The sequence below is a fragment of the Oncorhynchus mykiss genome, chromosome 27, assembly GCF_013265735.2.
Source record: "Oncorhynchus mykiss isolate Arlee chromosome 27, USDA_OmykA_1.1, whole genome shotgun sequence".
In the NCBI taxonomy this organism is placed as follows: domain Eukaryota; kingdom Metazoa; phylum Chordata; class Actinopteri; order Salmoniformes; family Salmonidae; genus Oncorhynchus; species Oncorhynchus mykiss.
The window spans coordinates 36,789,974-36,811,513 of NC_048591.1; the positions used below are offsets into that span (position 1 = coordinate 36,789,974).

Here is a 21,540-nt window from a genome sequence, read left to right on the forward strand (position 1 = left end):
ACCCCTCCAGTATCCATACCACTCCAGTATCTACAGTATACCCCTCCGGTACCTACAGTATACCCCTCCAGTATCCATACCCCTCCACTATCTACAGTATACCCCTCCGGTATCTACGGTATACCCCTCCAGTATCTACAGTATACCCCACCGGTATCTACAGTATACCCCTCCAGTATCCATACCCCTCCGGTATCTACAGTATACCCCTCCGGTATCTACAGTATTACCCTCCGGTATCTACGGTATACCCCTCCGGTATCTACGGTATACCCCTCTAGTATCTACAGTATACTCCTCCAGTATCCATACCCCTCCAGTATCTACAGTATACCCCTCCAGTATCTACAGTATACCCCTCCAGTATCTACAGTATACCCCTCTAGTATCCATACCCCTCCAGTATCTACAGTATACCCCTCCAGTGTCTACAGTATACCCCTCCAGTGTCTACAGTATACCCCTCCAGTGTCTACAGTATACCCCTCCAGTATCTACAGTATACCCCTCCAGTATCTACAGTATACCCCTCCGGTATCTACAGTATACTCCTCCAGTATCCATACCCCTCTAGTATCTACAGTATACCCCTCCAGTATCTACAGTATACCTCTCCAGTATCCATACCCCTCCAGTGTCTACAGTATACCCCTCCAGTATCTACAGTATACCCCTCCAGTATCTACAGTATACCCCTCCAGTATCCATACCCCTCCAGTATCTACAGTATACCCCTCCAGTATCCATACCTCTCCAGTGTCTACAGTATACCCCTCTAGTATCTACATTATACCCCTCCGGTATCTACAGTATACCCCTCCGGTATCTACAGTATACCTCTCCGGTATCTACGGTATACCCCTCCAGTATCTACAGTATACCCCTCCAGTATCCATACCCCTCCAGTATCTACAGTATACCCCTCCGGTATCTACAGTATACTCCTCCAGTATCTACAGTATACCCCTCCAGTATCCATACCCCTCCAGTATCTACAGTATACCCCTCCGGTATCTACAGTATACTCCTCCGGTATCTACAGTATACCCCTCTAGTATCTACAGTATACCCCTCTAGTATCTACAGTATACCCCTCTAGTATCTACAGTATACTCCTCCGGTATCTACAGTATACTCCTCCGGTATCTACAGTATACCCCTCCGGTATCTACAGTATACCTCTCCGGTATCTACAGTATACCCCTCTAGTATCTACAGTATACCCCTCCGGTATCTACAGTATACCCCTCCAGTGTCTACAGTATACCCCTCCAGTATATACAGTATACCCCTCCAGTATCTACAGTATACCCCTCCAGTGTCTACAGTATACCCCTCCAGTATCTACAGTATACCCCTCCAGTATCTACAGTATACCCTTCTACAGTATACCCCTCCAGTATCTACAGTATACCCCTCCAGTATCTACAGTATACCTCTCCGGTATCTACAGTATACTCCTCCAGTATCCATACCACTCCAGTATCTACAGTATACCCCTCCAGTATCTACAGTATACCCCTCTAGTATCCATACCCCTCCAGTATCTACAGTATACCCCTCCAGTGTCTACAGTATACCCCTCCAGTATCTACAGTATACCCCTCCAGTATCTACAGTATACCCCTCTAGTATCCATACCCCTCCAGTATCTACAGTACACCCCTCTAGTATCTACAGTACACCCCTCTAGTATCTACAGTATACCCCTCCGGTATCTACAGTATACCCCTCCAGTATCCATACCCCTCCAGTGTCTACAGTATACCCCTCCGGTATCTACAGTATACCCCTCCTGTATCTACAGTATACCCCTCCGGTATCTACGATATACCCCTCCGGTATCTACGGTATACCCCTCCAGTATCTACAGTATACCCCTGCAGTATCCATACCCCTCCACTATCTACAGTATACCCCTCCGGTATCTACAGTATACCCCTCCGGTATCTACGGTATACCCCTCCAGTATCTACAGTATACCCCTCCAGTATCCATACCACTCCAGTATCTACAGTATACCCCTCCGGTACCTACAGTATACTCCTCCGGTATCTACAGTATACCCCTCCGGTATCTACAGTATACCTCTCCGGTATCTACAGTATACCTCTCCGGTATCTACGGTATACCTCTCCGGTATCTACGGTATACCCCTCTAGTATCTACAGTATACCCCTCCGGTATCTACAGTATACCCCTCCGGTATCTACAGTGTACCCCTCTAGTATCTACAGTATACCCCTCTAGTATCTACAGTATACCCCTCCAGTATCTACAGTATACCCCTCCAGTATCTACAGTATACCCCTCCAGTATCTACAGTATACCCCTCCAGTGTCTTCAGTATACCCCTCCAGTGTCTACAGTATACCCCTCCAGTATCTACAGTATATCCCTCCGGTATCTACAGTATACTCCTCCAGTATCCATACCCCTCTAGTATCTACAGTATACCCCTCCAGTATCTACAGTATACCTCTCCAGTATCCATACCCCTCCAGTGTCTACAGTATACCCCTCCAGTATCTACAGTATACCCCTCCAGTATCTACAGTATACCCCTCCAGTATCTACAGTATACCCCTCCAGTATCCATACCCCTCCAGTGTCTACAGTATACCCCTCCGGTATCTACAGTATACCCCTCCGGTATCTACAGTATACCCCTCCGGTATCTACAGTATACCCCTCCGGTATCTACGGTATACCCCTCCGGTATCTACGGTATACCCCTCCGGTATCTACAGTATACCCCTCCAGTATCTACAGTATACCCCTCCGGTATCTACAGTATACTCCTCCGGTATCTACAGTATACCCCTCTAGTATCTACAGTATACCCCTCTAGTATCTACAGTATACCCCTCCGGTATCTACAGTATACCCCTCCGGTATCTACAGTATACCTCTCCGGTATCTACAGTATACCTCTCCGGTATCTACAGTATACCTCTCCGGTATCTACAGTATACTCCTCTGGTATCTACAGTATACCCCTCCGGTATCTACAGTATACTCCTCCGGTATCTACAGTATACCCCTCTAGTATCTACAGTATACTCCTCCAGTATCCATACCCCTCCAGTATCTACAGTATACCCCTCCAGTATCTACAGTATACCCCTCCAGTATCTACAGTATACCCCTCTAGTATCCATACCCCTCCAGTATCTACAGTATACCCCTCCAGTGTCTACAGTATACCCCTCCAGTGTCTACAGTATACCCCTCCAGTATCTACAGTATACCCCTCCAGTGTCTACAGTATACCCCTCCAGTATCTACAGTATACCCCTCCAGTATCTACAGTCTACCTCTCCGGTATCTACAGTATACTCCTCCAGTATCCATACCACTCCAGTATCTACAGTATACCCCTCCAGTATCTACAGTATACCCCTCTAGTATCCATACCCCTCCAGTATCTACAGTATACCCCTCCAGTGTCTACAGTATACCCCTCCAGTGTCTACAGTATACCCCTCCAGTATCTACAGTATACCCCTCCAGTATCTACAGTATACCCCTCCAGTATCTACAGTATACCCCTCTAGTATCCATACCCCTCCAGTATCTACAGTATACCCCTCTAGTATCTACAGTATACCCCTCTAGTATCTACAGTATACCCCTCCGGTATCTACAGTATACCCCTCCAGTATCTACAGTATACCCCTCTTTTATCCATACCCCTCCAGTATCTACAGTATACCCCTCCAGTGTCTACAGTATACCCCTCCAGTATCTACAGTATACCCCTCTAGTATCCATACCCCTCCGGTATCTACAGTATACCCCTCCAGTGTCTACAGTACACCCCTCCAGTATCTACAGTATACCCCTCCAGTATCTACAGTATACCCCTCTAGTATCCATACCCCTCCAGTATCTACAGTATACCCCTCCAGTGTCTACAGTATACCCCTCTAGGATCCATACCCCTCCAGTGTCTACAGTATACCCCTCCAGTGTCTACAGTATACCCCTCCAGTATCTACAGTATACCCCTCTAGGATCCATACCCCTCCAGTATCTACAGTATACCCCTCCAGTGTCTACAGTATACCCCTCCAGTATCTACAGTATACCTCTCCGGTATCTACAGTATACCCCTCTAGTATCTACAGTATACTCCTCCAGTATCCATACCCCTCCAGTATCTACAGTATACCCCTCCAGTATCTACAGTATACCCCTCCAGTATCTACAGTATACCCCTCTAGTATCCATACCCCTCCAGTATCTACAGTATACCCCTCCAGTGTCTACAGTATACCCCTCCAGTGTCTACAGTATACCCCTCTAGGATCCATACCCCTCCAGTATCTACAGTATACCCCTCCAGTATCTACAGTATACCCCTCCAGTATCTACAGTATACCCCTCCAGTGTCTACAGTATACCCCTCCAGTATCTACAGTATACCCCTCCAGTATCTACAGTATACCCCTCCGGTATCTTTAATCCTTCAGTATCCATCCCCTCCACTACCCCCCCCCCCCCATCTCTTCCATTCAGTGTGTGTGTTTCTGTGTAGTGAATGCCTCAGTGTTACAGCTCTTAGCTGGGTCAGTCAATAGCCTCTTAACCCAGTTACCAGAAGCAATGCCAACTGCACATATCTCTCTGTCTATGTATGTCTGTCTCTCTCTCGCTTTCTCTCTCGGTTTCTGTCTCGGTTTCTGTCTCTCTCTCTCTCTGTGTATCTCTGTCTGTGTCTGTGTCTGTCTCTGTGTCTGTGTCTGTGTCTGTGTCTGTGTCTGTGTCTGTGTCTGTGTCTGTCTCTGTGTCTGTGTCTCTCTGTGTCTGTCTGTGTGTCTCTGTGTCTGTCTGTGAATCACATCACTTGACTTTGAGTGATTCCATTTTCCTCCTTAAGTGATTTAGTTTACCAGCTGCTCACTCCCTGTGTGTGTGTCATGTGTGTTTGTCGTGTGTGTGTGTGTGTGTCATGTGTGTGTGTCATGTGTGTGTGTCATGTGTGTGTGTCATGTGTGTGCAGCAGAGATTTAAAGAAACTCAAAATACAGGAAGTTTTCTCTCTGATTCTGATTGTTGGACCAGGATGCAACAGCACAGGGAGAAACACACACTCTCACTCTCTTTATGCATTGGACTAAATGAATCCTTTGTTCTCCTGCTCCCCCCTCTTATCTCCCTCGCTTTCTCTCTTTCTCTCCCTCACTTTCTCTGCTCCATTTTCTTATCCGGACAGTGTTTCTCTCCGTGCTCTCCCTTGGGCCTAAGCCCACCTCTGGCATGTATTAGTGTGTGTCGGAGCTCATGCTGCTTTGTTTATCTAACTGTGGCAGGACTCCACCCCTCCCTCTGACATCATCATGGTCTTTCTACAGGAATGTGTTCTAATTCCTCCTCTCCAGAGTTGCTCTCCTCTCCGCCCCTTTTCTCTGTCTCATTGTTTGGATCAGATCAGTGGAGCTGGGGAAGGTTTCTGTCTGTCCCTCTTTCTCTCTTTCCTGCTGTGGTGTAGTTGACGTGTAGCTTTGTGAGGAGTGCTCTTGGAGGGTTGTCACTTGGAACTATTCAGTGTGGCACCCACACACACATGCACTCACTCAAACACATACACACACACCAGTGACAGTCAAGAGGACTATAATGTCAGCTCATGGGTGAGTGTACTACTGAAGTAGCTGTTTGCCAGTATAACTCTGTGCTCTGTGTGTCTGTATGTTTGTGGAAAAGGCTTGTTTTGTATCTTTTAGATAAGTGTTGGTTTGTGCGTCATGTGTATAAAATGTGAGCGGGACTGTGTGTTTGAGGGTTGTATTTATTTTGGTGTGTTTCTCAGAGTTGTATTTGTGTGAGTGTTGAACTGTGTAAATACAGTATGTGAGTTGGATGATTGAAATGGACTTTGCCTCACAGCCTTACCCTTCCTCTATGCTCAGCTGGATGGGGACATGTTGGAATGCTGTGTCCGAGTGTGTATGAATCCGAGTGTGTGTGTCCGAATTTGTGTGTTGTCCGAGTAGATGTCTGAATGGCGCTGAAGCCAGACTTTGGTCTGTGTCCAGAATATCATAATCCCAGCTGCCTGTGTGTGCCTGTGTGTGGGTATTATAGTAATTGTATGTATGTATGTATGTATGTGGGAGAGACAGAGGGTGTGTGGAGGGGTAGAGATACACTGGTATATGTGTGGGAGAGACAGAGGGGGTGTGTGTGTTTGGGGTAGAGATACACTGGTATGTGTGACTCCATGTGTTCTTTGTGTGGTCAGATTCTCCGCAGTCTCACCTTTCTGAATGGACAACCTTGTAAGAGTCCGCTCCCTCTCCCACTCTGCTGAACTATGCTTCCATCTTATAGCACATACAGGTACCTGCCAAAATAAAGGAAACACTTGAGTAAATGAGAGATACAAAGTACAGTGGGGAGAACAAGTATTTGATACACTGACGATTTTGCAGGTTTTCCTACTTACAAAGCATGTAGAGGTCTGTCATTTTTATCATAGGTACACTTCAACTGTGAGAGACGGAATCTAAAACAAAAATCCAGAAAATCACATTATGATTTTTAAGTAATTAATTTGCTTTTTATTGCATGAAATAAGTATTTGATACATCAGAAAAGCAGAACTTAATATTTGGTACAGAAACCTTTGTTTGCAATTACAGAGATCATACGTTTCCTGTAGTTCTTAGAACCAGGTTTGCACAAACTGCAGCAGGGATTTTGGCCCACTCCTCCATACAGACCTTCTCCAGATTCTTCAGGTTTCGGGGCTGTCACTGGGCAATACGGACTTTCAGCTCCCTCCAAAGATTTTCTATTGGGTTCAGGTCTGGAGACTGGCTAGGCCACTCCAGGACCTTGAGATGCTTCTTACGGAGCCACTCCTTAGTTGCCCTGGCTGTGTGTTTCGGGTCGTTGTCATGCTGGAAGACCCAGCCAAGACCCATCTTCAATGCTCTTACTGAGGGAAGGAGGTTGTTGGCCAAGATCTCGCGATACATGGCCCCATCCATCCTCTCCTTAATACGGTGCAGTCGTCCTGTCCCCTTTGCAGAAAAGCATTCCCAAAGAATGATGTTTCCACCTCCATGCTTCATGGTCGGGATGGTGTTCTTGGGGTTGTACGCATCCTTCTTCTTCCTCCAAACACGGCGAGTGGAGTTTAGACCAAAAAGCTCTATTTTTGTCTCATCAGACCACATGACCTTCTCCCATTCCTCCTCTGGATCATCCAGATGGTCATTGGCAAACGTCAGATGGGCCTGGACATGCGCTGGCTTGAGCAGGGGGACCTTGCGTGCGCTGCAGGATTTTAATCTATGACGGCGTAGTGTGTTACTAATGGTTTTCTTTGAGACTGTGGTCCCAGCTCTCTTCAGGTCATTGACCAGGTCCTGCAGTGTAGTTCTGGGCTGATCCCTCACCTTCCTCATGATCATTGATGCCCCACGAGGTGAGATCTTGCATGGAGCCCCAGATCGAGGGTGATTGACCTTCATCTTGAACTTCTTCCATTTTCTAATAATTGCGCCAACAGTTGTTGCCTTCTCACCAAGCTGCTTGCTTATTGTCCTGTAGCCCATCCCAGCCTTGTGCAGGTCTACAATTTTAGCCCTGATGTCCTTACACAGCTTTCTGGTCTTGGCCATTGTGGAGAGGTTGGAGTCTGTTTGTTTGAGTGTGTGGACAGGTGTCTTTTATACAGGTAACGAGTTCAAACAGGTGCAGTTAATACAGGTAATGAGTGGAGAACAGGAGGGCTTTATAAAGAAAAACTAACAGGTCTGCGAGAGCCAGAATTCTTAGTGGTTGGTAGGTGATCAAATACTTATGTCATGCAATAAAATGCTAATTAATTACTTAAAAATCATACAATGTGATTTTCTGGATTTTTGTTTTAGTTTCCGTCTCTTACAGTTGAAGTGTACATATGATAAAAATGACAGACCTCTACATGCTTTGTAAGTAGGAAAACCTGCAAAATCGTCAGTGTATCAAATACTTGTTCTCCCCACTGTATATTGAAAGCAGGTGCTTCCACACAGGCGTGGCTCCTGACTTAACTAAGCAGTTAACATCCCATCATGCTTAGGTCATGTGTAAAAATGCCCAGTTGCCCATTATTTTGGCTACCATGGATAGAAGAAGAAGCACAGGGGTTTAAAGGATGTGTGTATGTGTCAGTCACCAGATCTCAACCCAATTAAACACTTATGGGAGATTCTACAGTAGATTGGCGTCCGAGACAGTGGTTTTCACCACCATCAACACCAAATTATGGAATCTCTCGTGGAAGAATGGTGTCGAATCTCTCCAATAGAGTTCCAGACACCTGTAGAATTTATACCAAGGCACATTGAAGCTGTTCTGCTGGCTCGTGGCCCAACACCCTATTAACACACTTTATGTTGGTTTTTCCGTTATTTTGGCAGTTACCTGTATGCTAACATCTCATGGCACATCACTGTTAAACTATGTTAGCATTCTAGCACATCCCAGCCTAACAATGTTAACGTCTTATACTGTAGCACTTCACTGCTAAACAATGTTGCCATCTTATAGCGTATCACTGCTAAACAATGCTAGCATCTTATCGCACATCACAGCTAATCTATGCTAGCATTTAAAGCACATCACAGCTAAACTATGCTAGCATCTTATATCTAGTGCCAGGAGTTTTTGCTGACATGGTCAGGAATAACTTTTATCCTCATTTCATTGCTAAACTTCACACTTATAACATAGTGAAGCTCAATGATGTACACTTTTCTAGCATCCTGCAGTACAGGTTAGCACTGCTTTTACATGGGTGCCAGTCTACCTCACAGCTAACCTCCACATTCTAATACATCAACCAACCCAGTGATTAGACCGGAACCACTGAGAATATTAGTTTGACAGTGTGACTGTAGGCTGACAGTGTTATGAGATGCAGAGGAATGTGTGTGGATTGTTTGGGATATGTTTGTGTGTGTTAGTGGTTTAGGAGTTTCTCAATATGTCTGTGTGGTTCAAAACCTACACCCCAACCCGAGCACTCGGTTCCGCCACCTCAGGTATATTGGCCCTCCCACACATACGAGGGGCTGGCTCATACCAGTCAAAGCTCTTGTCTGTCCTGGCACAGCACCAATGGTGGAACAAGTTTTCCCCTAACTTCAGGAGAGCTGAGTCCCTGCCGACCTTCTGAATTCCCCCTAACTTCAGGAGAGCTGAGTCCCTGCCGACCTTCTGAATTCCCCCTAACTTCAGGAGAGCTGAGTCCTTGCCGATCTTCTAAATTCCCCCTAACTTCAGGAGAGCTGAGTCCCTGCCGATCTTCTGAATTCCCCCTAACTTCAGGAGAGCTGAGTCCCTGCCGATCTTCTAAATTCCCCCTAACTTCAGGAGAGCTGAGTCCCTGCCGATCTTCTAAATTTCCCCTAACTTCAGGAGAGCTGAGTCCCTGCCGACCTTCTGAATTCCCCCTAACTTCAGGAGAGCTGAGTCCCTGCCGACCTTCTGAATTCCCCCTAACTTCAGGAGAGCTGAGTCCCTGCCGACCTTCTGAATTCCCCCTAACTTCAGGAGAGCTGAGTCCCTGCCGACCTTCTGAATTCCCCCTAACTTCAGGAGAGCTGAGTCCCTGCCGACCTTCTGAATTCCCCCTAACTTCAGGAGAGCTGAGTCCCTGCCGATCTTCTGAATTCCCCCTAACTTCAGGAGAGCTGAGTCCCTGCCGACCTTCTGAATTCCCCCTAACTTCAGGAGAGCTGAGTCCCTGCCGACCTTCTGAATTCCCCCTAACTTCAGGAGAGCTGAGTCCTTGCCGATCTTCTGAATTCCCCCTAACTTCAGGAGAGCTGAGTCCCTGCCGATCTTCTAAATTCCCCCTAACTTCAGGAGAGCTGAGTCCCTGCCGATCTTCTAAATTCCCCCTAACTTCAGGAGAGCTGAGTCCCTGCCGATCTTCTAAATTCCCCCTAACTTCAGGAGAGCTGAGTCCCTGCCGATCTTCACGAAATCTTCTGATAAGATTATCTTGATTAATCCCACAGCACCCCCCACCCGACCCCCAAAATGTAATTACTATGACTGTGATATGAGGTTGTCCCACCTAGCTATCTTAAAATGAATGCACTAATTGTAAATCATTCTGGATGTCTGCTAAATGACAAAAATGTATACTGAACAAAAATATAAACGCAACATGCAACAATTAAAATTATTTTACGGAAGTCCGTCAATTTAAATAAATTCATTAGGCCCAAATTTATGGATTTACATGACTAGACAGGGGCGCAGCCATGGGTGGGCCTGGGAGGGCATAGGCCCACCCACTGGGGAGCCAGGCCCAGCCAATCAGAATGAGTGTTTCCCCACAAAAAGGGCTTTCTTGCAGACATAAATACTCCTGTTTAACTAGCTTTCCGGATGGCTAGTCTCAGACGATCCCGCAGGTGAAGAAGCCAGATGTGGAGGTTCTGGGCTGACGTGGTTACACGTGGTCTGTTGTTGTGAGACCAGTTGGATGTACTGCCAAGTTCTCTAAAACGACGTTGGAGGCAGAAATTAACATTCAATTTTCTAGCAACAGCTTGCCAATTGCACATTCCCTCACACCGTTGTGACATCTGTGGCGTTGTGTGACAAAACGGCACATTTTAGAGTGGCTTTTATTGACCCCAGCACACGGTGCACCTGTGTAATGATCATGCCGTTTAATCAGCTTCTTGATATGCCACACCTGTCAGGTGGATGGATTATCTTGCTCACTAACAGGGAAGTAAACAAATTCCTGCACAGAATTGGAGCAAAGTAAGCTTTTTGTGCGTATGGAACCTTTCTGGGATTTTTTATTTCAGCTCATGAAACATGGGACCAACACTTTACATGTTGCATTTATATTTTTGTTCAGTGTATACGGTAAGTGCTGGGTGGGTGCAGACGTGGTGTGGCTGACTGCACTAAACCATTTATGGGGTTGTTTGTTTAGACTTTGGATGTGTGTCAATATGGCTACCAGGAAGAGATCAATTTCTAGAACTTGGCTTTACTCTCTTTCTCTCTATCCTTATCCCTCTATTCTCACCTCTTTCTCTGTATCCTTATCGCTCTATTCTCACCTCTTTCTCTCTATCCTTATCCCTCTATTCTCACATCTTTCTCTCTATCCTTCTCTCTATTCACACCTCTTTCTCTCTATCCTTATCCCTCTATTCTCACATCTTTCTCTCTATCCTTATCCCTCTATTGTTGGCTCTGTGGGGTGTGTTTGTGTTTGTGAACAGAGCCCCAGGACCAGCTTGCTTAGAGGACTCTTCTCCAGGTTCATCTCTCTGTAGGTGATGGCTTTGCTATGGAAGGTTTGGGAATCGTTTCCTTTTAGGTGGTTATAGAATTTAAAAGGCTCTTTTCTGGATTTTGATAATTAGCGGGTATCGGCCTAATTCTGCTCTGCATGCATTATTGGTGTTTTACATTGTATACTGAGCATATTTTTGCAGAATTCTGCATGTAGAGTCTCAATTTGGTGTTTGTCCCATTTTGTGAATTCTTGGTTGGTGAGCGAACCCCAGACCCCACAACCATAAAGGACAATGGGTTCTAGAACAGATTCAAGTATTTTTTTTAGCCAGATCCTAATTGGTATGTCAAATGTTTTGATCTCTGTGTTTACAAACACACCCCACAGAGCCCCAGGACAGCAGCACAATTAGACCCAGCCAAATCATGAGAAAACAAAAATATAATTATTTCCAATGTGTCAAGAAATTAACAAAAAAACTGAGCAAACTAGAATACTATTTGGCCCTTAACAGAGAATACACAGTGACAGAATACCTGACCACGGTGACTGACCCAAACTTAAGGAAAGCTTTGACTATGTACAGACTCAGTGAGCATGGCCTTGCTATTGAGAAAGGCTGCCGTAGGCAGACATGGCTCTCTTGAGAAGACAGGCTATGTGCACACTGCCCACAAAATTAGTTGGAAACTGAACTGCACTTCCTAACTTCCTACCAAATGTATGACACATATTTCCCTCAGATTACACAGATCCACAAAGACTTTGAAAACAAATCAAACAATGACCAACTCGTATGTGTTAGGCGAATTAACGCAGTCTGCAATCATAGCAGCAAGATTTGTGGCCCGTTGCCATAAGAAAAGGGCAAACAACATAAATACAACACATACAACACGGGGCGGCAGGGTAGCCTAGTGGTTAGAGCGTTGGACTAGTAACCGGAAGGTTGCAAGTTCAAACCCCCGAGCCGACAAGGTCTGTCGTTCTGCCCCTGAACAGGCAGTTAACCCACTGTTCCTAGGCCTTCATTGAAAATAAGAATTTGTTCTTAACTGACTTGCCTGGTTAAATAAAGGTAAAATAAAAATAAATAAATAAAATAAACATATTTCAGTTGATTTATTTTCCTTTTCATACTTCAACTATTGGCACATTGTTACTACACTGTACAAGCCAATAATATAACATGTGAAATGTCTATATTCTTTGAAAACCTTTGATGTTTACTAATGTTTATTTCCCTTTTATTTATTGTCTATTCCATTTACTTTGGCAATGTAAACATATGTTTCCCAAAACAATAAAGCCCTTTGAACTGAAAAAGAGAGAGACAGAGGCAGGGAAAGACAGAAAGCGAGAGAGAGAGAGAGAGAGGTCTCTGTCTGCTCGGTCTCTCTGTCTGCTCGGTCTCTCTGTCTGCTCGGTCTCTGTCTGCTCGGTCTCTCTGTCTGCTCGGTCTCTCTGTCTGCTCGGTCTCTCTGTCTGCTCGGTCTCTCTGTCTGCTCGGTCTGTCTGTCTGCTCGGTCTGTCTGTCTGCTCGGTCTGTCTGGTGAGGTAATGCTGGAACATATGGGTCACTTCCTGTCTCGTGTGTGTGATCCTCTGCTTTCCATGTGGGTAAAACCTTTGTTAGTTGGAGGGGGGAGGATCGAGGGAAGTGGTATCTGTAATCACTCTCTGATTACAAGACTTGCATGTTTTTGTTCATCTTTTCTGTAGAAAGGAGGACTGTAGCTAACTGAGTTATGTTTTCAGAGACACACCCAGGGTATAGAGTGCAGTCCACACGGTCCTCTGAAAAACGTTTGTCTCTCTGCCTCTCCAGGGGTTGTCTAAAAGTATTGGATTCCTCCGTGTGTGTGTAGATGTGTGTGTGCAGATGTGTGTGTGCAGATGGGTGTGTGTGTGTGTGTGCAGATGTGTGAGGGCTGGAAGTCTTGAAGCACTTATTTCTCAGAGGCCTTTTTCTTATTTTCTTGCTCAGCCTTCCTGTGAACCGATTGGTGGCTATAGCCCACACCTGAGTGTGTGAGTGAATCCCTGACTCTGGTTTCCCTCATGTGACTGATGGGAGGGATATGAAGAAGAAACAGGCGAGGGAGAGTTGAGGAAGGGAGAGGAGAGTGCAGCTGTGTGTGTGTGGGTTGTTGGTTCAGAGAGAGTGCAGCTGTGTGTGTGTGGGTTGTTGGTTCAGAGAGAGTGCAGTAGCATGTGTGGGTTGTTGGTTCAGAGAGAGTGCAGCTGTGTGTATGTGGGTTGTTGGTTCAGAGAGAGTGCAGCTGTGTGTGTGTGGGTTGTTGGTTCAGAGAGAGTGCAGCTGTGTGTGTGTGGGTTGTTGGTTCAGAGAGAGTGCAGTAGCATGTGTGGGTTGTTGGTTCAGAGAGAGTGCAGCTGCGTGTGTGTGGGTTGTTGGTTCAGAGAGAGTGCAGCTGTGTGTGTGTGTGTGTGTGGGGGGGGTTGTTGGTTCAGAGACAGTTCGGCAGCATGTGTGTGTAACAAGGTGGGTGTTACTGTGTTGGGCTCAGTGTGCTCAAGCTGGAAGGCTGCGTTGAGCTCAGCTGTAAAAACACCCTCCTTTCTTTCCTCCCTCCATCTCTCCTGGTCTCTCTCAACGGAGCAGTCTCTCCCTCACTGACTGCTTTCATTTCTTAGCCTGGTTCTGAGTTAACCTGTCCCCTCATCCCATATACTCCTACCCTGTCCCTGTACCCTAGAGGATGTTACCCTCCTGTCCCCTTACCCTGTCCCTGTACTCTGGAGGATTTTACCTTCCTGTCCCTGTACCCTGGAGGATTTTACCTCCCTGTCCCCTTACCCTGTCCCTGTACCCTGGAGGATTTTACCTTCCTGTCCCCTTACCCTGTCCCTGTCCCTGTACCCTGGAGGATTTTACCCCCTGTCCCTACACCCTGGAGGATTTGACCCCCTGTCCCTACACCCTGGAGGATTTTACCTCCCTGTCCCTACACCCTGGAGGATTTTACCTCCCTGTCCCCTTACCCTGTCCCTGTCCCTACACCCTGGAGGATTTTACCTCCCTGTCCCCTTACCCTGTTCCTGTCCCTACACCCTGGAGGATTTTACCCCCTGTCCCCTCAACCTAAAAGTCCTCAGAGATGTATAATTGGTCTCAGTTGAGAAACACTTTAAGAGTGGATTGTTCTGAACCACAGCTCTGAGTCAAGCTGCAACACTGCTTTGCCCAACAACAACAACAACAGGTGGACTGTAGGTAGGAGTAAGGTTTGGAATGTAGTCTTGTGTAATGTCCTAGGTTATGTGTCACGATGTTCTAAGACGATTCCAGAATTTAAGTGACCGACATAGGCCTACAGATATTCAACAAAATACAATACATATTGGCTGACTTCACATATTACTTTTTTAGTCATAACAGAAATGTATCATTATTTGAGGCATTGAGGCACTGCCTGAGACCCTGAACCATGAATTCAGAAACAAGTTTACTAATACTGCTGTGGCACAGCTACAACAACAATCTGGTCACTGCTGTTTCAACCAAAAAGCTCCTACTCACCATAACATCATTCCATGGCAGCCAAGTTAGTTCCTCCTAGATAATACTGACAAAGTGATCATTTTCTGAATTTGAAACAATTATCCCTCCTACCCTCTCTTCCCCCACTCTCACTCTCTCACTCTCTCCCTCTCCAGGCCCTGTGTATAAACGTGCAGTGCAGTGATGTGCTGGAAACGTTGTGTCTGGTGTTCTGTGGAGCTGATGTGAACTGTTCTACTGGCCAGACTGACTGTCCCTCCCCCCTCTCCCTGGCACTTGCACACAACCAGAAACTACAGGCCCAGTTCCTCTCTCACAACCTCAACACAGGTACACACACACTCCTGTTGACAGATAACATGTTGATTCATATATATTCATATTCATTTGTATTCATTCACATATTTACATGTTGTTTATTCCTGTTGAATAATTACTGTGCGTGTTTTATTCCTGTTGAATAATTACTGTGCGTGTTGTGTGTCTGCAGAGCTGCCTCGGTCGGAGGTGACTGGGGACATGGAGCCTCAACACTATTCACCACAGCACCCCGTCACTCACAATGGCTTCCTTTTCAAGACCGCCTCCATGGTCCGGCCTATTACGGAGCGCAAGGCCAGGGAGGGTGAGCCAATCACACACACCCTAGTTTCTTGCTTAGTCCTCTTGTCCTTCCCCTAGTCCCTTCCCTTAGTCCCTTCCTCGAGTCCCCTAGTTCCTTCCCGTAGTCCCTTCCCCTAGTCCTTTCCTCTAGTCCGTAGTCCCTTCCCCTAGTCCTTTCCTCTAGTCCCGTAGTCCCTTCCCCCAGTCCTTTCCTCTAGTCCCGTAGTCCCTTCCTCTAGTCCTTTCCTCTAGTCCCGTAGTCCCTTCCCCTAGTCCTTTCCTCTAGTCCCGTAGTCCCTACCCCTAGTCCTTTCCTCAAGTCCCGTAGTCCCTTCCTCTTGCCCCTCAATCCCTTCCCCTAGTCCTGTAGTCCCTCCCCCTAGTGCTTTCCTCTAGTCCCGTAGTCCCTTCCTCTTGCCCCTTAATCCCTTCCCCTATTCCTGTAGTCCCTTCCTCTAGTCCCTTCCCCTAGTCATGTAGTCCCTTCTTCCAGTCCCTTCCTCTAGTCCCTTCCCCTAGTCCTGTAGTCCCTTCTTCCAGTCCCTTCCTCTAGTCCCGTAGTCCCTTCCCCTAGTTCTCTAGTCCCTTCCCCTAGTTCTCTAGTCCTCTAGTCCCTTCCTTTAGTTCTCTAGTCCCTTCCCCTAGTTCTCTAGTCCCTTCTAGTCCCTTCCCGTAGTTCTCTAGTCCCTTCCCCTAGTTCTCTAGTCCTCTAGTCCCTTGCTCTAGTTCTCTAGTCCTCTAGTCCCTTGCTCTAGTCCTCTAGTCCCATCCTCTAGTCCCATCCTCTTGTCCCTTTCTCTAGTTCTCTAGTCCCGTCACCTAGTTTTAGTCCCTTCCCCTAGTTCTCTATTCCCTTCCCCTAGTCCTCTAGTCCCTTCCCCTAGTTCTCTAGTCCATTTCCCTAGTCCTCTAGTCCCTTCCCCTAGTTCTCTAGTCCCTTCCCCTAGTTCTCTAGTCCCTTCCCCTAGTTCTCTAGTCCCTTCCCCTAGTTCTCTAGTCCCTCTAGTTTTATAGTCCTTTCCCCTAGTCCTCTAGTCCCTCTAGTTTTATAGTCCTTTCCCCTAGTCCTCTAGTCCCTTCCCCTAGTTCTCTAGTCCCTTCCCATAGTTCTCTAGTCCCTTCCCCTAGTTCTCTAGTCCCTTCCCCTAGTTCTCTAGTCCCTTCCCCTAGTTCTCTAGTCCCTTCACCTAGTCCTCTAGTCCCTTCCTTTAGTTCTCTAGTCTTCTAGTCCCTTCTAGTCCCTTCCCCTAGTTCTCTACTCCCTTCTCCTAGTTCTCTAGTCCTCTAGTCCCTTCCCCTAGTTATCTAGTCCCCTCCTCTAGTCCCTACCTCTAGTTCTCTAGTCCTCTAGTCCCTTCCTCTAGTTCTCGGAGCCTTCCCCTAGTTCTCTAGTCCTCTAGTCCCTTCCTCTAGTTCTCTAGTTCTCTAGTCCCTTCCCCTAGTTCTCTAGTCCCTTCCCCTAGTTCTCTAGTCCCTTCCCCTAGTTCTCTACTCCCTTCCCCTAGTTATTTGTCCTCTAGTCCTTTCCTCTAGTCCCGTAGTTCTCTAGTCCCTTCCCATAGTTCTCTAGTCCCTTCCCCTAGTTCTCTAGTCTTCTAGTCCCTTCCCCTTGTTCTCTAGTCCCCTAGTTCTCTAGTCCCTTCCCCAAGTTCTCTAGTCCTCTAGTCCCTTCCCCTAGTTATCTAGTCCCCTAGTTCTCTGGTCCTCTTGTCCCTTCCCCTAGTTCTCTAGTCCCTTCCCCTAGTTCTCTAGTCCCTTCCCCTAGTTCTCTAGTCCCTTCCCCTAGTTCTCTAGTCCCTTCCCCTAGTTCTCTAGTCTTCTAGTCCCTTCCCCTAGACCTCCAATCCTCTAGTCCCTTCCCCTAGACCTCTAGTCTTCTAGTCCCTTCCCCTAGACCTCTAATCCTCTAGTCCCATAGTCCTCTAGTCCCTTCCCATAGTTCTCTATTCTTCTAGTCCCTTCCCCTAGTTCTCTAGTCCCTTCCCCTAGTTCTCTAGTCCTCTAGTCCCATAGTCCTCTAGTCCCTTCCCATAGTTCTCTAGTCCTCTAGGCCCTTCCCCTAGTTCTCTAGTCCCGTAGTTCTCTAGTCCCTTCCTCTAGTCCCACAGTTCTCTAATCCTCTAGGCCCTTCCCCTAGTTCTCTAGTCCCTTCCTCTAGTCCCATCCTCTTGTCCCTTTCTCTAGTTCTCTAGTCCTCTCCTCTTGTCCCGTAGTTCTCTAGTCCCTTCCACTAGTTCTCTAGTCCTCTAGTCCCTTCCCCTAGTCCCCTCCTCTTGTCCCTTTCTCTAGTTCTCTAGTCCCTTCCCCTAGTTATCTAGTCCCTTCCTCTAGTCCCTTCCCCTAGTCCCCTCTAGTCCCTTCCCGTAGTTCTCTAGTCCTCTCCTCTTGTCCCGTAGATCTCTAGTCCCTTCCCCTAGTTCTGTAGTTCTCTAGTCCCTTCCCCTAGTTCTCTAGTCCCTTCCTCTAGTCCCTTCCCCTAGTTCTCTAGTCCCTTCCCCTAGTTCTCTAGTCCCTTCCCCTAGTTCTCTAGTCCCTTCCCCTAGTTCTCTAGTCCCTTCCCCTAGTTCTCTAGTCCCTTCCCCTAGTTCTCTAGTCCCTTCCACTAGCGCTCTAGTCCCTTCCCCTAGTTCTCTAGTCCCTTCCCCTAGTCCCCTCTAGTCCCTTCCCCTAGTTCTCTAGTCCCTTCCTCTAGTCCCTTCCCCTAGTTCTCTAGTCCCTTCCCCTAGTCCCCTCTAGTCCCTTCCCCTAGTTCTCTAGTCCCTTCCACTAGCGCTCTAGTCCCTTCCCCTAGTTCTCTAGTCCCTTCCCCTAGTTCTCTAGTCCCTTCCCCTAGTTCTCTAGTCCCTTCCACTAGCGCTCTAGTCCCTTCCCCTAGTTCTCTAGTCCCTTCCCCTAGTCCCCTCTAGTCCCTTCCCCTAGTTCTCTAGTCTTCTAGTCCCTTACTCTAGTTCTCTAGTCCCTTCCCCTAGTTCTCTAGTCCTCTAGTCCCTTCCCCTAAGTCTCTAGTCCCCAAGTCCCTTCCTCTAGTTCTCTAGTTCTCTAGTCCTCTAGTCCATTCTCCTAGTTCTCTAGTCCCTTCCCCTAGTTCTCTAGTCCTCTAGTCCCTTCCTGTAGTCACCTAGTTCTCTAGTCCTCTAGGCCCTTTCCCTAGTTCTCTAGTCCCGTAGTTCTCTAGTCTAGTCCTTTCCCCTAGTCCCCTAGTCCCCTCCTATAGTCCCTTCCCGTAGTTATCTAGTCATCTCCTCTAGTCCCGTAGTTCTCTAGTCCCTTCCCCTAGTCCTCTAGTCCCTTCCCCTAGTTCTCTAGTCCCCTTTTCTAGTCCTCTAGTCCCTCCTCTAGTCCCGTAGTTCTAGTCCCTTCCCCTATTTCTCTAGTCCCCTAGTCCCCTCCCCTAGTCCCTTCCCCTAGTCCCGTCCTCTAGTCCCTTCCTCTAGTTTTCTAGTCTTCTAGTCCCTTCCTCTAGTCTTCTAGTCCCTTCCCCTAGTTCTCTAGTCCCTCCTCTAGTCCCCTAGTTCTCTAGTCCTCTAGTTCCTCCTCTAGTCCCTTCCCCTAGTCCTCTAATCCCTTCCCCTAGTTCTCTAGTCCTCTCCTCTTGTCCCGTAGTTCTCTAGTCCCTTCCCCTAGTTCTCTAGTTCTCTAGTCCCTTCCCCTAGTTCTCTAGTCCCTTCCTCTAGTCCCTTCCCCTAGTCCCCTCTAGTCCCTTCCCCTAGTTCTCTAGTCCTCTAGTCCCTTCCCCTAGTCCCCTCCTCTTGTCCCTTTCTCTAGTTCTCTAGTCCCTTCCCCTAGTTATCTAGTCCCTTCCTCTAGTCCCTTCCCCTAGTCCCCTCTAGTCCCTTCCCGTAGTTCTCTAGTCCTCTCCTCTTGTCCCGTAGATCTCTAGTCCCTTCCCCTAGTTCTGTAGTTCTCTAGTCCCTTCCCCTAGTTCTCTAGTCCCTTCCTCTAGTCCCTTCCCCTAGTTCTCTAGTCCCTTCCCCTAGTTCTCTAGTCCCTTCCCCTAGTTCTCTAGTCCCTTCCCCTAGTTCTCTAGTCCCTTCCCCTAGTTCTCTAGTCCCTTCCCCTAGTTCTCTAGTCCCTTCCACTAGCGCTCTAGTCCCTTCCCCTAGTTCTCTAGTCCCTTCCCCTAGTCCCCTCTAGTCCCTTCCCCTAGTTCTCTAGTCCCTTCCTCTAGTCCCTTCCCCTAGTTCTCTAGTCCCTTCCCCTAGTCCCCTCTAGTCCCTTCCCCTAGTTCTCTAGTCCCTTCCACTAGCGCTCTAGTCCCTTCCCCTAGTTCTCTAGTCCCTTCCCCTAGTTCTCTAGTCCCTTCCCCTAGTTCTCTAGTCCCTTCCACTAGCGCTCTAGTCCCTTCCCCTAGTTCTCTAGTCCCTTCCCCTAGTCCCCTCTAGTCCCTTCCCCTAGTTCTCTAGTCTTCTAGTCCCTTACTCTAGTTCTCTAGTCCCTTCCCCTAGTTCTCTAGTCCTCTAGTCCCTTCCCCTAAGTCTCTAGTCCCCAAGTCCCTTCCTCTAGTTCTCTAGTTCTCTAGTCCTCTAGTCCATTCTCCTAGTTCTCTAGTCCCTTCCCCTAGTTCTCTAGTCCTCTAGTCCCTTCCTGTAGTCACCTAGTTCTCTAGTCCTCTAGGCCCTTTCCCTAGTTCTCTAGTCCCGTAGTTCTCTAGTCTAGTCCTTTCCCCTAGTCCCCTAGTCCCCTCCTATAGTCCCTTCCCGTAGTTATCTAGTCATCTCCTCTAGTCCCGTAGTTCTCTAGTCCCTTCCCCTAGTCCTCTAGTCCCTTCCCCTAGTTCTCTAGTCCCCTTTTCTAGTCCTCTAGTCCCTCCTCTAGTCCCGTAGTTCTAGTCCCTTCCCCTATTTCTCTAGTCCCCTAGTCCCCTCCCCTAGTCCCTTCCCCTAGTCCCGTCCTCTAGTCCCTTCCTCTAGTTTTCTAGTCTTCTAGTCCCTTCCTCTAGTCTTCTAGTCCCTTCCCCTAGTTCTCTAGTCCCTCCTCTAGTCCCCTAGTTCTCTAGTCCTCTAGTTCCTCCTCTAGTCCCTTCCCCTAGTCCTCTAATCCCTTCCCCTAGTTCTCTAGTCCTCTCCTCTTGTCCCGTAGTTCTCTAGTCCCTTCCCCTAGTTCTCTAGTTCTCTAGTCCCTTCCCCTAGTTCTCTAGTCCCTTCCTCTAGTCCCTTCCCCTAGTCCCCTCTAGTCCCTTCCCCTAGTTCTCTAGTCCTCTAGTCCCTTCCCCTAGTCCCCTCCTCTAGTCCCTTCCCCTAGTTCTCTAGTCTTCTAGTCCCTTCCCCTAGTTCTCTAGTCCTCTAGTCCTTTCCCCTAGTCCCCTCCTCTAGTCCCTTCCACTAGTTCTCTAGTCTTCTTGTCCCTTCCCCTAGTTCTCTAGTCCCTTCCCCTAGTTCTCTAGTCCCTTCCCCTAGTTCTCTAGTCCTCTAGTCCCTTCCCCTAGTTCTCTAGTCCCTTCACCTAGTCCTCTAGTCCCTTCCTTTAGTTCTCTAGTCTTCTAGTCCCTTCTAGTCCCTTCCCCTAGTTCTCTACTCCCTTCTCCTAGTTCTCTAGTCCTCTAGTCCCTTCCCCTAGTTATCTAGTCCCCTCCTCTAGTCCCTACCTCTAGTTCTCTAGTCCTCTAGTCCCTTCCTCTAGTTCTCGGAGCCTTCCCCTAGTTCTCTAGTCCTCTAGTCCCTTCCTCTAGTTCTCTAGTTCTCTAGTCCCTTCCCCTAGTTCTCTAGTCCCTTCCCCTAGTTCTCTAGTCCCTTCCCCTAGTTCTCTACTCCCTTCCCCTAGTTATTTGTCCTCTAGTCCTTTCCTCTAGTCCCGTAGTTCTCTAGTCCCTTCCCATAGTTCTCTAGTCCCTTCCCCTAGTTCTCTAGTCTTCTAGTCCCTTCCCCTTGTTCTCTAGTCCCCTAGTTCTCTAGTCCCTTCCCCAAGTTCTCTAGTCCTCTAGTCCCTTCCCCTAGTTATCTAGTCCCCTAGTTCTCTGGTCCTCTTGTCCCTTCCCCTAGTTCTCTAGTCCCTTCCCCTAGTTCTCTAGTCCCTTCCCCTAGTTCTCTAGTCCCTTCCCCTAGTTCTCTAGTCCCTTCCCCTAGTTCTCTAGTCTTCTAGTCCCTTCCCCTAGACCTCCAATCCTCTAGTCCCTTCCCCTAGACCTCTAGTCTTCTAGTCCCTT

General features: G+C 47.7%; 1 protein-coding gene across 5 annotated transcripts in view; it reads left to right on the forward strand.

Moving 5' to 3' along the window:
- LOC110507948 (arf-GAP with Rho-GAP domain, ANK repeat and PH domain-containing protein 1) overlaps nucleotides 1-21,540 on the forward strand; it is a 156,042-nt gene that overhangs the window by 82,048 nt on the left and 52,454 nt on the right. For all 5 annotated transcript variants that reach the window (XM_036965235.1, XM_036965234.1, XM_036965236.1 and 2 more), the window contains 2 exons: nucleotides 14,951-15,125; nucleotides 15,286-15,420. In XM_036965235.1, the coding sequence (XP_036821130.1) occupies nucleotides 14,951-15,125; nucleotides 15,286-15,420 (310 nt within the window). The remainder of the gene's footprint in view (nucleotides 1-14,950; nucleotides 15,126-15,285; nucleotides 15,421-21,540) is intronic.